The sequence below is a fragment of the Eulemur rufifrons genome, chromosome 6 (genome assembly GCF_041146395.1).
Source record: "Eulemur rufifrons isolate Redbay chromosome 6, OSU_ERuf_1, whole genome shotgun sequence".
NCBI classification, from domain to species: domain Eukaryota; kingdom Metazoa; phylum Chordata; class Mammalia; order Primates; family Lemuridae; genus Eulemur; species Eulemur rufifrons.
In genome coordinates this window covers 11,172,618-11,187,984 of record NC_090988.1, presented here as the reverse complement: position 1 = coordinate 11,187,984, position 15,367 = coordinate 11,172,618, and the positions used below count along the sequence as shown (strand labels likewise).

Genomic DNA, 15,367 nt, shown 5'->3' with positions numbered 1-15,367 from the left:
TTTTGTTTTCTAACTAAATAAAATATTGACACAGACAAAACTATTCCTGCTGTTTGGAGCTACACCCCAGCCCCTTGGAAGACAGATGTGGAGTAAATGATACTTACTGCTTTAGTACTCATTTTTCATATTAAGGGATGAAAACTACCCATAGGGAACATTCTTACTCCTTTCCCATGCTTTAAGGAAAACTTATAGGTTTGTTCCTAACCGAATTTTACCTGCATATAAATATATACACATCACTAATGATTATATTTTTATTTCCAACTTCTAATAATACAATTTTCAAATGCCATTAGCTATTTTTAATCAACAAACCACATTAAGCTTAACAGACAAAAAGCCTCTTTCCCATTTGTCGCATCTGCATTATTGTACTATATGCTTACCATGTAGCTTTACTTTCAGCCTCATTTTTTTCTTCCTTCTAGATTATCTTCAGTTAAACCTTTTACCTTTACAGAGCCTGGGATTTGTATTTAACTTGAATGACTCATTTGCCTCTGTTACCTCTACTTTCGTGTTTTCCTAAGCCCGTGTTTCCCCACTCCTGCTCCTTGCAACCCGAGTGCCTTCCCTGGGCTGCTGCCACCTGGCCCTTTCTTTTCATTCCTTAAGGCACTCCCTTAGCACCTCCCAAAATGCCTGCACATTCACATTATCAATATTTAGATTGAAGGAACAATCATTTCTGGCTTAAATAGAATACAAATAGGCCTATATTCAATTATTGGATAGACTGTCATGCAGTAGTAAAGTTTCATGAGAGAAAGATTTCAGTTCCACATAAAGGAAAACTGTTAGAAAGTTTAGAATGGAAACTTCATACAGAGCTTCAATAACCACTTGTCAGAGATTTGTGAAGAACACATAAGCACTACCCGATCCATGTGACCTTTAAAATCTCTTCCAACCCTGAGATCCCACAAAGGAGCAAAAGTGTTAGACATTTCACTCCCAATAATAGGAGGGAAGTGAATGACACTTTGTTCAGAATTAGTCCAATACAGATCCTTAGACAAACTGGGCGACAAGAGGCAAGCGTTTCAAGTTACCTACAAGCCCTAGTGCCTCTGAATATAGGAACAGCTGTGTGGTAGCTGGAAGCTGTTCAATGAGGTCTTCTGTTAATTTCCTTTCAAAGCAACAGTTGTTATCATTTAAACTCCTAAATGCCAAAATCTAAAGGATACACCCTTATATCTAAATTCTAATCAGACTGCAGCTGTCATTTGCAACCTCACTCTAATTTCCAGGAATGTGGTCTGTGATGAAAGCAACGAAGGGAGGAGCTGGCAGGGTACTGTCAGGGTGGTATAGGGGACACTGCTTATATTCACAAGGCCAGGTGGTCCAGGCATAGCGCAGAGCAACCACAGAGCCATGACAAGAAGTGATCGACAGGGTCAGGGTCTGGGTGGAGAAAGTGTTCATGGGAGCTGGAAGCCACTTGCATTGATGGTCACTGCAACATGAGATCTAGTAAGAAAGCCATAAAATGGGACGGTCAGGTCAGTTAGAAGGGCATCCCCAGAAACTGGGAACTGTTCTTTGAGACAAACTAGATGGGAGGGAAGGAGCCACTCTTAGCCAAGGACCTACTTTCAACAATAGCCGGAACAAACCTGAGTCCAGGTTGAGTCCAGTCAATGCAGCATAGGTTGATGATAACATGTTCATGTGATTAAATAAACAATTTAAATCAGTAAGTGAAACATTAACTTACTGAGGGAGACAAGGAAGCATAATCGTATAAAGCACGTAGGGAAGCCTCCCCTGAGCATTCTTCCAGTGATCCCTCCTGCCACATGGCAGGGCAGGCAGGAATGTGAGTGCGCAGAGAAGCCCAGCTGCTGTCACTACGCTCTGGACTCCCAAAGGAGCTACGGAATGAAGAAGTGGCACAAAGGAACTTTACATATGAAGCCTTTCTCACTCAGGTCAGAAGGCAATCCAGAAAAGGGAACATAAATCATCCAGAACCCAAACATTAAATTCTGTCCTGACTCCATCTATGATCCGGGGCCAGATGGTGGGCAGACGGCCAGCAGCTGACTAGGGGAGAGAACTCAGAATGCAGAGACGTCTTGGGAGTCTCTAAATTCACCTAAAACCCCATGTGGAAAGAAGCTAAGTGGGGTATGCACTGAGCAAGCACCTGAGGCAGGTGTATATTGTAGTTAGGATTCCAGAAGCAACAGCCCTAGATAACTTGTAAGTTTGTCTTTAATACTCTTTCATCTTCAATGCACTCTTTCCACACACACACTCCCAGCCTAAGGTCTCATGATTCCCAGAGACATTCATTTAAATGTTCCATGTAGGAATGCCTCCACCCTCAATGAGAGAAGACTCCTGAATAACCTCTTTAATCGACAGTCTCAATTCCACAGCAGAACAATCCTTGCTGGGTATTAAAAGAAAGTAGTCTCACTACATTTATTCACACTAAGTTACAAACCACTAAGATTAAGCCTCTTAAGACATGAAACTCAAAGAATGTCAGAATTTAGGATAGTCTAACAAAAAAGACACCTGAGGATGAGGTATTAATAAATACTCAGGAGCAAGGATCTTCAACAGGTAACCTGCAAATAAAGCCACAGGCCCTTCCCTGAGCAAAGATGGCTGCTCTTGGAGACAAAATTACAAATGAGTATTATCATTTTAACATGGACTTGTTTTCCCTTACTTGTCTATCAAAATTGCCTCCAAGCTAATGAACTAATAGCTGTGTATGTGCCCCTCTGAGAGAAGCTCAGCTCCCCACCAACCAAGACCTGCTTCATCCTCACGCGATAATGAAATAGATGGGCCTCGTGTGGAGGAAATCCTGCTCCCAGCACAAGATAAATACCTATTTTTCTGCCATTCTCACCTCAAATGTCTTGTTGTCCTGCTTCTGCACTTGGATTTGCTGGTCATACGTGAGGCTGAGCAACCCCTTGTCCGCCAAGAGCTCTATCTTCGCAGGCAGTGGTCCTTGAAAGGTCACACTCGTCTCGCCATAAGCCACAGCACGGGCCCCCAAGTGCAGCCGGTAGGCTACAGTCTGTTTATCTCGAGGGTGGATGCTACAAGATAAAGAACAAGTAAAGAACTGTGGATTTGAGCTCAGCAATTTTTTTTTTAAAAAGAAGATTATACAAAGCACCCTTTAAGAAGGTAAGAATAAAGCTGACTGAATTTCATCATCAGTGCTAGTCAGCTTAAGATAACGGTGAACGGTAACGAAAGATGGGTCTCTGGGCCTTCTATGGGTTGGAAACCATGAAACGATAGAAGGCTTGGAAGGAAGGAATAAAGGGAGGGATGGAAAGAGGGAGGAGACCAAAGAGGAGGGGGAAAAGGCATTAGAACTAACTTAGGAGCGCTAACTCATAAGATTATTCCCAACCACTGAAAGTCAGGTTTCATCTCAACCAGCTCCTCATTATTTGGTCCCCTCCAGCTCTTATTTGTTCATTCAATAAATATTTTCAAGTTCTTACTATAATCCAGACATTGCGTGTTAGGCTCTATTTCATATGTGAAATCCCCTCCAATCCTACAGTTAGTGCATGGTATTCATTGGGGCAGTTCACAAGCATTCCAATACTCAACTCTCTTGAGTCCATGCTCGAATTCCATTTCCTGCTCTCACTGTAGCTAACCATGGCCATGTGACTTGGTTCGGCCAGTGTAACGTGAACAAAAATGACTTGTGTTACTTCCAGACAGAAGCATTTAGTTGCCAGTATGAATGTTTAAGGGGACCATGGAAGTGCAGACCAACTTGGAGCCTCTGTTGCTCTGGTCTGTGAATGATTACTATCAGTAAAGATCTGTTGATCTTTTTTGGATGTGTAGTGTGAACGAGGAATAAATTTTTGTTGCCAAAGAAACTGAGATGTTGAGGGGTGTTGTTGTTACTGCAGCACATCCCAGCACGAATGATTGCTATATAGTGCTTCTAAGCTCCAATCCTTAGTCCAATCTCCCTCCTCACAAGTGATAATGAGAGTGAAGGACTATGGACAAAGAACATACATGGTCCATGCAAAGCCCAAGAAGCAACCATACCTGCCAAAAGGCGAGTCCTTATCACAGAGATCCATAGCTACGGCCATGAAAGTGTTGGGCATCTTTTGGTTGGGGACGTAGCCGAAGTCTGCTGTTTGATGCCAACGGATCTGGGGAAATCCATCATCTAAGGTATCCTTAAACAAAGCTGAAGATAACTAGAAAGCAGAGACATTGTTGCTTTTATTGCATCAGAGTCATACACTGGAGTCTCTTTCACTGGCAGATTCTGCTTCAGCTTCTCTCATTTGTTCAAATGCTCATTCAATCAATAAGCTTTTACTGAGCTTCTTACTGCTGTGGCAGTGTCTTTCCAAAGATGGATGCAGTAATCCCTCTCATCCCATGTGCTCTTTTATAATGCAGCTTTGTCACACTTCTCATCAAGTGGTGAAGTCCATTTCTCCTCCCACTGAATCCACTGCATCTGGGCTAGCCCTGTGGTTTGCTCTGATCAAAGGAATGCAGCAGAAGTGATGTGTGGCTCCTGAGTCTTTGACTTGAGGGCCCTTGCCTTCTGATTTCATTCTCTTGGAACCCTGACCTGGTCATGTAAAAAATAGTCCTTTTCCCTCCTGGAGAGACTATGCAGAGGGAGGGGCCTTAGAAACTGAAAGATCATATAGAAAGAGAGGCTCTCGCATTCCAGCAATCCCAGCTGAGGGGCCAGTCATGTGAATTCTAGGGCCTCCATTTCAAATTGCAGCCACATGAGCAAGCCCAGCTGATATCACATAGTGCAGAGATGAGCCATCCCAGTTGAGCCCTGCCTGGTCAACCCAAGGAATCATGAGCAAAAAGAATGGCTGATGTTTTAGGCCACTAAATTTTGGGGTAGCTTGTTACAGAGCAATAAGTAACCAATACATCTGTATATAACACAGGGTTAGGCACCGTAGGGAAACAGAGAAGACTCTGCCCTTGAACATGTGGTAAATTGCATCAAAGACCCCAATTCTTCACTCCTTCCTATATGCACACCCTCTTGTCATGTGGCTTTGCAGTTCCTGCCATTAGGAGGAAGACTATTTCCACACCCCTTGATTCTGAGTTCAGCCATGTGGTTTGCTTTGACCAATAGATGGAAGCAGAAATTATGGTGTGTCAATTCCCAGCCTAGGCCTCAAGAGACCCTGCATGGTTCCACTTGCTTGTTTGCACTTCTGCTATCACCATGAGAAGGGTAAGAGCCATGGAACAGAGCTGCCCTGTTTAACCCGCTCCAGCCAAGCAGAGCGCCTCTCTGGCTCAGAGAGATGTGAAAGAGCACTGTGGAGCTTAGCAAAATCACCCAACCTCCAGCTCCCCAGACAACGTGTGCGCTATAATAAAGGTTGTTTTAACCCATGAAGTTTTGAGGTGGTTTACTACATAGCAGCTAATTGGTGCACGTACTTTACGGCTTTGATGGGGACAGACTTGCGCATAAAAAATGTTCATAAACAATAGTATGAAATAGTATGGAGTAAATGCTAAACTGGTGGCACAGACAGCAAGTGCTATACATTTAGAACAAAGATTATTATTATAAGAAAACACAGCCTCAGAATACATTAAAGAAAATTAGAAGGGCACAGAAAATAGGAGAAGTCACTACAAATAGTAATGCTCATACTTCACATGTTAGAACCTTCTAAGATGCAAAGGCAGGAAAGAGAATGGCGGTTTTGAGAGAGAGCACAATGTAGCTGGACTGGAGGATTTGTGCAGGAAAGGCAAGCATGGAAAGATAGTGAAGCAAGTCATAGGGTTTATACTTAATTCCGTAAACAATAAAGAACCACTGTAGAGTGATGGTTGTGCAACATTGTGAATGTACTAAAATGCCACTGAACTGAACTCTTGAAACTGGTTAATTTTATTTTATATGAATTTCATCTCAAATAATTACAGAGCCACTGAAATTATTGGCATGATAAAAGGACCATCTCAATAGATTAATCTAGTGATTGTACAAATGGCTCCATTAAAAAAAAAAAAAAGAACAGCAGAGAGACTGATTAGTTAAGCAGCTATTACAATAGTCTAGACACAGAGGCCTAATCTAGAGGGAGAGTAGAAGGAATGGGATTGCCAGAAATTAGACAAACTGACAGAACCAGGCAACCACCTGGATATGGGGCACAAGAGAAAGGATAAACTCCATCACTCCATCAACATCTGAACTATCTGCTTGGAATCTAGGGCGGCCAAGCAGTGCCAGAATATTTGGGAAGTAATATTGCTCCAGAAAAAGCCTGTGAATGAATAACAGCTCATGTACTATCAGTCAGCTCATGTATTCATTCATTCTTTTAACGAATATTTACTGAGCATCTCCTCTGTTCAGGTACTAATGCTGGCCCAGGAGATAGAGCAGTGAACAAAACACAAGAACCCTTTCCCATGCTTACATTCTAATGGGAAGAGATAACCAATAAACAGAGAAATAAGTAAACTACATATTTTATGAGGAAGTGATAAGTGCATTGGAGAAAAATGTAGCAGGGAAGGAGAAGCATGTAAAGGCTGAACAAAGGGCAGAGAGAAAGCTATCAGGATACCTGCGTGCGTTAGGCAGAATTCTAAGATGACCTGCAGTGACCCATGCCCTTACATAATACTCTCTCCTTTGTGGGGGCCCTGTAACTTGCTTCCAACCAACAGGCTATGGCAAAAGTAATGGGATAGCACTCCCATGATTATGTTCTGTCACATGGCAAAGGTGGAGGGATTTTGCAGATGTAAGTAAGGTCCCTAGTCAACTGACTTCCAGATCACCAAAAGGGAGAATATCACAGTGAGCCTGACCTAGTCAGGGGAATCCTTTCAAAGAGGGTCCAGAAGCCACAGACTCTCTCCTGCTGGCCCTCAAGAAGTAAGCTGCCATGAGTTCTATAGCTTCAAGGAAGTGAATTCTGCCAACAACCACCTGAGTTTGGAAGAGAACCCCAAGCCTCAGATGAGACCCCAGCTCTGTCTGACACCTCCACTGCTGCCCTGAGCAGAGGACCCAGCTAAGTCATGCATGCTCAGACTCCTCGCCCATAGAAACCATGAGATAATAAATGTGCATTCTATTGTTTTGAGCTGCTAAATATGTAGTAATTTGTTGTGCAGCAATAGAAAACTAATACAGTGAGGAGAGAACTTTCCAGGCAGAATGGAAAAGAAAATGGCAGGCCCTAGGGCAGCAGTGTGCTTAAAGGACAGTAAGCCAGCCAGTGTGGCTGAAGTGGAGTAAGCAGAGAGAATTAGGAGATCAGGGCAGGGGGAAAATGGGAGCAGGGGACAGATCACTTACGGCCTTACTGACCCCAGTCATACGTGGGGAGTACTGGAGCCTTCCGATCACTTTGGTGTGTTGAGAATATCCTAAAGGAGAAAAGGCAGGCACAGGAAGGAAGACCAGTTAGGAAGCAAGAGTTCAAGGGAGAGATGATGGTGGCTTAGACTAGCGCAGAAGCAGTAGCAGTAGTGAGAAATGGTCAGGTTCTGAATGCAGAGTGAATTAACAGGATTTGTTTTCATCTAAACTGACAGTTGATATACTCCTACTCTGGAAAGGACAGAGGCTCCCAAAAAAATTCTTCACTATTACTATGATGCATGCATTCCCACTATATCTTCCTTACTTTTCTGATGTTTGCATCACCCTGTCCCTTGATTTACATAGCATATTATTCTTAGCCCTAGTTCCAGCCAGTGAGAGGCATCAACCTATTATCTCTCTTTTACAAACCATGACCTAACTGTAAGTCAAACCACAAACCAGGAAACAGTCTGGGCCAGCAACTACATTGTCTTTTGAGTCAATTTCAAAATGTCTGACCCCATCAGAGGACGGCGTTATAAACAGACTCTTCCACCCAGTCTTATTACTCACACAGCCCAGAAAATACCTGACATCATCCTTACAATGTGGCCAAATAAAGCTTTGAATGGAGTATGTTTTCTGCTTCTTGAGTCGCTCCAGAAAGATTAGAAAACCATCAGGAAAACATGGGGAAAGGTTGCAAGAGAAGCAGAAAGGAACCTTGGATGTGATATGGAACTAAGGGAACATTTCCAACTTTCTTATTAAAATTCTCTTATGCAAATCAGCTTTAACATAGGAAATGATATTTAATAAAATGTGCTGCTGAAGCTTCACAATGGAATCTCATGAAAACTAGAAAATAGGAATAAAAAAATCCAGTGAGTCACTCTATTTCTTCCACATAACTCCCAAAAGCCTGAAAGTGGAACCGCGTGCACCAGCCAATGTCATGATGCAGATCACAGCAACAAAGCCACTGGAAAGAGTCTACGGTAAGTACTAACCTGAGGCTCAACAGGGAGAAATGCTAATAACAGCCCCTGAAGCCAAGGGAGTTTACTCACAACAGGAGTTTGCTGAGAATTCCCGCAGCAAATCCTCCACTCTATTTCATTGAGCACTTCCACATACTGGCCACATGGAGGCACCAGCACACCCAAATGAAATTCCTGTGTTTCTCCTAAACTGAGATGTAGTGGGGCACTATTCAGTCTCCCACAGCGATTAGTAGAAATACTGAGGCTAATACAGGCACAGACCAGCCGAAGAATATAAAACTGGCCACATTCAGAGAATTTTACAAATAACATACTGCAGTTTATGGTCTGTTCCACTGTTCTTCCAAACCCCTTTTCAAAAAGCATACTCCTATGGGCTCCAGTCCCTAGCCTCCTGCTCTTTCTTTCCCAGGCTTCAGGTCACCTCTCTACTATAACTCTCTGGTACACATGTCTAGCCCTGGTCTCTCCTCGGAGTTCAAGTCCTACAGCTCTAACTGCACTCTAGTTATCGCAACCATCATTTCAAACTCAACACTTCTATAAAGCCAATTCACCATTCCTTACAGACCAACTGTCCCTCCAGATTTTCTGACTTCTCTTATTAATAATAAAAAACACTAACGTTATCCAGCATGTGCCAGGCTTTACATGGATTAACTCATTCAATACTCAAAACAACAAAGATGTTCACTAGCTTGTTCAAAATCATGTAGCTTAAGAATTGTCAGAGCTGGAATTTGAACCCAAGCAGTCTAGCTACAGACCTATGATCTGAACCATTATGTTGTTATATTTGATATTTCCCTTTGAAGTTATATATTTATATTTCCAGTTTTCCACAAGTAACCAACGTATCTTTGTTGGCAATGGTAAAGTTAAAGCCTGGAGGTTAAGGGTCTTCTAGTAAACCGTAAGGCGTAAGTGCAAGGAGCAGGTCTCTCTCATTCATGCTGTATTTCTAGCACCTCACAAGGTTCACAGCATATATAATATTAAGCATTCAACACATACTTTGTTTGAACTGGCTGAAGTCATGTTAAAATCAACATGTACACAGACTAAGAGAGAAAAAAATTCCTCCAGAGTCCATGTGTAGTTTTCACCAACAGTTATACAGAACTGGTGACAGGAGCTGCTATTTTGAAAATAATGAGCAGAATAATCTTGTTTCAAAGTCAAAACAAATGTAAGAAAAAAGGAAAAGAAAATGATCATAAAGGCATTTTAAGTGGAAAGAAGGTCGATAGAGATCTCTACTCAAAAAAAGTGTACAATGAAACAGGACGAGGTAGAGGAGATGGGAGGATGGCGAGAAGACGGGATCCGCGGGAGATGTGGGGGCAGATGTCTGGAACTATGGGTGTCCCGTTCCAACAGCAGAGCCTACTCTGTGATGATGTTGTGGGTTGGGCCTTGCTTTTATAACACCTTACTTATTTAATTTCCTATGTTCTAGAAAAGCCAGAACTACCTTTCTGCTAAAAAGTCTAAGTCTTGGTGAGGTCATATGAACAGGCAGAGGCAAGGCAATTATGACCTTGGCCAAATACGTTTACTCTTTTTATGCAAGGCTGAAAGCACAATCTGACTAGTTATCAGAATCTTTCTGACTAGTTATCTCTAATTATGGGTCTGGTTTCTCTTGATATAGTTGGTCATTCATGTGTTAAGCCATTATTTAATAAATACTGACCAACTAGGTACTAGGGATGTAAGTGTGATCCAGGAAAATATGGTCACGTGTGCAACCTACAGGCAAGTAAAAAGGGGAAGTAGAGGGTGTTAAGAAAGCACATCATCAGGCTGCTTGCTTACCCAGAAAGGGGGCATTAACCCAGACTTTGGGTAGTCACAGAAGGTTTCCTAACTATTATCCAGGCTGATATCTAAAGGATGATTATAAGTTAGCTAGGAAAGTATGGGAAAGTTGGTTCCAGGCAAGGAATATGTGCAATGGCCTGGGAGTGAGAAAGCATGGTGCATCCTAGGGGGTGGGAGGGATAACACCAATTAGGGAAGCTGAGGGGAAGTGGACTTTCTCATGGAAAGTTGCTAAGCGTAAAAATTTATACAAATTCATAAATTTCTACAGAGAAATTTGAGGACATGTTCAAAGCCGTATTAAAGGTGTGCCTTTTGACCTAGCAATTTCATTTCTGGGAAATTATCTTACAGAAATAATTAAGTATGTGTGCAATGATTTAACAATAAGGAAAATAGACATGTCAATGCTTATAAAAACAAAATGTTTAAAACAACCTAAGTGTCCATCTATTGAAAAACTAGTTAAATAAATCATAATGCAACCATATGTCAGAGTATTCCACAATCGTTACAAATTATGTTGAAGATTAATATTTATTGACATGAAAAAATGTTCACAATATGACCTTAAGAGAAAGAAGCAAGATATGGTACAGATCCTATTTCAAAAATACATGAGCAGGTGCTTATTTCTGGACTGTAGAATTATCAATGTTTTTAGCTTTTTTTTGCTTACCTTTTTAATATTTCTTCAATGAATCTATAATGCTTTTTTAATAAAAAGAAATATTACGTAATTTTGTTAAAAGAGTTAATTGTCTCATCAATGAACTGAGTTGAATTCAGCTTTACATTCAGTTCTTGACCAGCACACAATGAGGGCAAAAGAAGGAACGTGAATTCCAGGAAAGAGCTCTAAAGAGCACACCCCACACCAATTCCCATGAACCCTCTTCCCTCAACACAGGAATAGGCACTGGCATGGCCAGGAAAGCCCTCACCCAAATCGCACCTGCACAAATCCAAATGGGAAGAAGCGCTCCGTTTGCCCCTGGGAACCGCGGTGGAAGGTCTGGCGCCAGTCTTCAATGAGCGCAGGGAATGTGCAATTGTACAGGTCTGTGTTATAATTTATGTTGGACTCCCCTAAAAACAGTCAAAATTGTAAGAGGAGTTTGGGGTAGACCACATAATTAGCCACACATTACTCCTCTCCCTCTATCCATGCCCTGAGTTAGTGGCCTTCCCGCAGTCTCTCGGGACTGGCCTTATCACTTGCTCTGCCCAATGGGGCATCAGCAACCATGCCGCAAGCAGAGGCTTGAAAGCACTTCAGCTTTGAGTTTTGCTCTCTTGTGTTGCACCTGGAACCCTGAGACTACTATGTAAATAAAACAATGATCCTGAACTAGCTTGCTGAAGGATGAGAGGCCACCTGACAACCATGGTGTCCCAACAGACAGCCCCCAGTAGACAGACACAAGGGCGAGGCCATCTTAGATCATCCAGCCACCAGACAACCTGCCAGGTGGCCAAAGGCACACAGGAGACACCAGAAGAAATTAGTGGAAGCAGCCCAGACAGAAAAACGACCTGCTAACCCAAAGAGTTACGAGCTAAATAAAATTATATAATTATTGTTGTTTTACACCACTAAGTTTGAGGGTGGTTTGTTATACAACAAAAGCTAACTGATGCCACGGAGAATTAGCAAACTGAACACTCACCCTGGTACCATACCACCCCTTTCAGAGTCATATTATGCAGCGGGTGGATCATGGCGTTCCAGAGAACAGAGTGCTCACTGGGACCGGTCACAGAATCATATGGAATGGACCTGAAATCAATAGGATGCACAAGTGTCACCAGAGAGCGATTGATCACATGACGATCCCTAAGTTGGACTTCCATCCACTTTCACTTGGAGCAAACGTCTGACGAAAGCAACACAGAATTAAGTTAAACTGAAAAACTGTTTCACCTGAAAACATGTGAATAGTCTCTCAATTTCACCTCCACATTCTCTCCAAGTTATGTGTCTCAGTCAGCTTTCTGTGAGTTCAGAGGGGGCCATCCCAGTTTCTGGACGAAGTCCTTACAGCCAGAGGGAAGGAGTGTTTTATTATGAGTCTCTCACACAGGCAATAAATTTATTTAACCTAGTAATCAATGGTCATTTAGGTGATTTTAAACTTTTTGCTTTTATAAGCAATGCCATGATTGTCTTCCTTATAACTAAATCATTGCATATATGCTTAATTATTTCCTTCAGATAAATTCCCAGAAATGAAGTTGCTGGGTCAAAAGGAACATTGTTTAAGGCTTTGAAAATGTCTTCAAATTTCTCTGTAGAGGCCGGGCGTGGTGGCTCACGCCTGTAATCCTAGCACTCTGGGAGGCCGAGGCGGGTGGATCGCTCGAGGTCAGGAGTTCGAGACCCGCCTGAGCAAGAGTGAGACCCCGTCTCTACTAAAAATAGAAAGAAATTATATGGACAACTAAAATATATATATACAAAAAATTAGCCGGGCATGGTGGCGCAGGCCTGTAGTCCCAGCTACTCGGGAGGCTGAGGCAGTAGGATCGCTTAAGCCCAGGAGTTTGAGGTTGCTGTGAGCGAGACTGACGCCACGGCACTCACTCTAGCCCGGGCAACAGAGTGAGACTCTGTCTCAAATAAAAAAAAAAAAAAAAAAAAAAAAATTTCTCTGTAGAATACTTTCATGAATGTATCCTCACAGCTGCTGTGTGTGAAAATGGCCACTTCCCCACACCCTTGGTATACTAGCCTTTCTACCCCGCAGGCACCTGGGAGGCCTGGCTTTAGAACCCCCTCCCTGACCACGTGCTGGGCCTGACCTTCCTCCTGCTCTACCACAGGCCCTTCTTCCTGTTCCAAAGTGGAGTGTCTTCACTCCCTGACAGGCAAACCTTTACCCAAACCACACTAAGAGCTCAAGTCCATCCTCCCCCTAGAGGTCTTCCCAGAGTGAATCAGACAATGTCCATGAAAGCAGGTCACATATTGCTCATCTCTATGTTGATATTAGTATTGGGATTTTTCTTAACTAGCTCTTTCTCTCCCCAAGTATTCTTTCTGATCCAGCTTTTCCTAAGTGGGCTTTTACAGTCAGTACACTAATATATTTCTTTAAGTACATGTTTATACATTTGTTCTTCCTGCTAAACTATTTGGTCTCCTGTGCAATATAGCACAGTGTTTAGGAGCACAGACATTGAAGCCAGGCTTTGCCACTTGCTAGTTGTGTCCATGCACCAGTTACTATACCTCTCTGAGACTTAATGTCTTTATACATGGTATGTTAATAGTATCTATACTTCAAGGGACTGTTGTATTATATGAATTAATACATATAACATGCTTAGAACAATATCTGGTATATAAAAAGCTTTCAGTAAGTATTAGCTGTTACTATTATTAAGGAAAAGCATCATAATTTCTTTTTGACATATTCTCAGATGATTGTGGTGGTGATGACAGGGAAAATAGCATCTTACCTGTGCATGAATACATTACATACATTCAATACATATTTGGAAAGTCAACATATACTTAACTCCTCAAAGGAGATGATAATCCTCCCTCTTAGGTAATACCCCAGTAGGCTGTCTCTTGGCCTGGAGAATGCTTTCTTACCCTTGCTTATGGACTCCACAGGCCTTCAGTGACCTTCCAGATGACCAGGCTTCAATGGGTGTCCCGCCCCAGCTGGAGGAGATCAGCCCAATGGGATACTGCAGAGTGTCATACAGGTAACGCCCAAAGAGCCAGCACACTGCCGACATGTACTGGAAATATCCATGGCCTAAGTTTTCTGTTCAAAGAAATAGTCAAAGAGTCAGGAAAAAGTAGATGGATACAAACTACGGCTACTAGATGTGCCTAAGTGAGAAGGGTGAGCATGGTCATCCCTTCTGTTCCTTTCTAAGACTTCAAACATAGGAGAAGACTGAGAGGCACTGAGGAGACACAGCATGGAGACGAATATGCTTGGTCTTGATGCTATTATCTCTTTCAGACCTTCCCTAAGGAGAATTTTTCCAAAGGGGAAACTATAACCTTAATGTCTTCATTTTTTTTTTATTTGCTCAAAATGCTTGCTCTCATAATGAAGAAATAATGTTCTCTGCCTAAGACAGAGGCAGTGGTAACTATTTTGCTCTCAATCCAAGTATAAATAATTCACTTACATAATCAGGGAGTCAGAGAGTAGGCTTCCTCATGCTTCCCATCGTGTACAGGTTCCTCAGAATCTAGGAATGTTAACGCTCCCCTCGAAAGGTGGGAGGCAGAAAGGCCACAGGGCCCCTGTACCACCCTCTCCTCTGCCTCTCCTCTTACCACTCATCCCTACCTGGCTCTGTGGAAGGGAAGGGGCAAGCGGGGAGCATGTTGAGAAGAAATGTGTGCTTTTTGTCTGGGTGGTTTTATACCCAATTTTATAGCTCTGGTAATGAAAACACAAACAGAGACAGGATGGGAAGTTCGGCCAAAAGGGAAAGCAACAGAAACCAAAACTAGTGTTTAAATTTTCAGCACAGTCTAACTCATTTGTCCACACTGCCCAGTAACCAACACAGGCCAGGGTGAGTGATTCCCATGTTCAAGGAAAGCTGATGAAGAAGGGAACGCGCGCGCGCACGCACACACACACACACACACACACACACAACTGATGCCATCAATGCAACCCAACGTTTACTAAAAACCTACTCTGTCTAAGTCACTGGCTCGGCACTGCGAAAGATCCAAACTCAGTGCAACGCCGGCACTCCAGAAGCAGGCAGTGCAACAGTGGGAATTCGAATCAATTTCAAATGAGTTCAAACTGACTGGGCACCTACTATGTGGCAGGAACGAGATGGCTGGGGTAGAGTAATGAAACAGATATAGAGAAACAGGAATCTCTCCTCACAGGTCCTACAGTTTACAAAATAAGATAAGAATTTAGTTGAATAAAATATACAGCAAAATTTGGTACGTGTCTCAAGAGATATAAACAAGTATTAAGAATATCAAATGAGAGGTAGATCATTAAAAGCCTAATAAAAACTGACCTCCTCCCCTGAGCTTCCACAGTGCCCTGTGCAGAGCTTGCTCACTGTGCTCTCCTGTAACAGTCTGCTTAGTGTTTCCCTTACCCCACTACCCTACTGGCTACCTGAAGGCAGGGACTGCCCCTTATTCGCTTCTGTACCCCCAACATCTATGACATGG

General features: G+C 42.6%; 1 protein-coding gene across 1 annotated transcript in view; it reads right to left on the bottom strand.

Moving 5' to 3' along the window:
* Nucleotides 1-245: 245 nt before the first annotated feature.
* The window catches only part of SIAE (sialic acid acetylesterase), a 34,029-nt gene continuing 18,907 nt past the window's right edge, over nt 246-15,367 (bottom strand). The window contains exons 5-10 of the mRNA XM_069468745.1: nt 13,787-13,964; nt 11,856-11,965; nt 11,141-11,274; nt 4,066-4,223; nt 2,882-3,077; nt 246-1,482 (exon numbers count right to left, since the gene is read on the bottom strand). Coding sequence (XP_069324846.1) covers nt 1,249-1,482; nt 2,882-3,077; nt 4,066-4,223; nt 11,141-11,274; nt 11,856-11,965; nt 13,787-13,964 — 1,010 coding nt within the window. The 3' untranslated portion in view covers nt 246-1,248. The remainder of the gene's footprint in view (nt 1,483-2,881; nt 3,078-4,065; nt 4,224-11,140; nt 11,275-11,855; nt 11,966-13,786; nt 13,965-15,367) is intronic.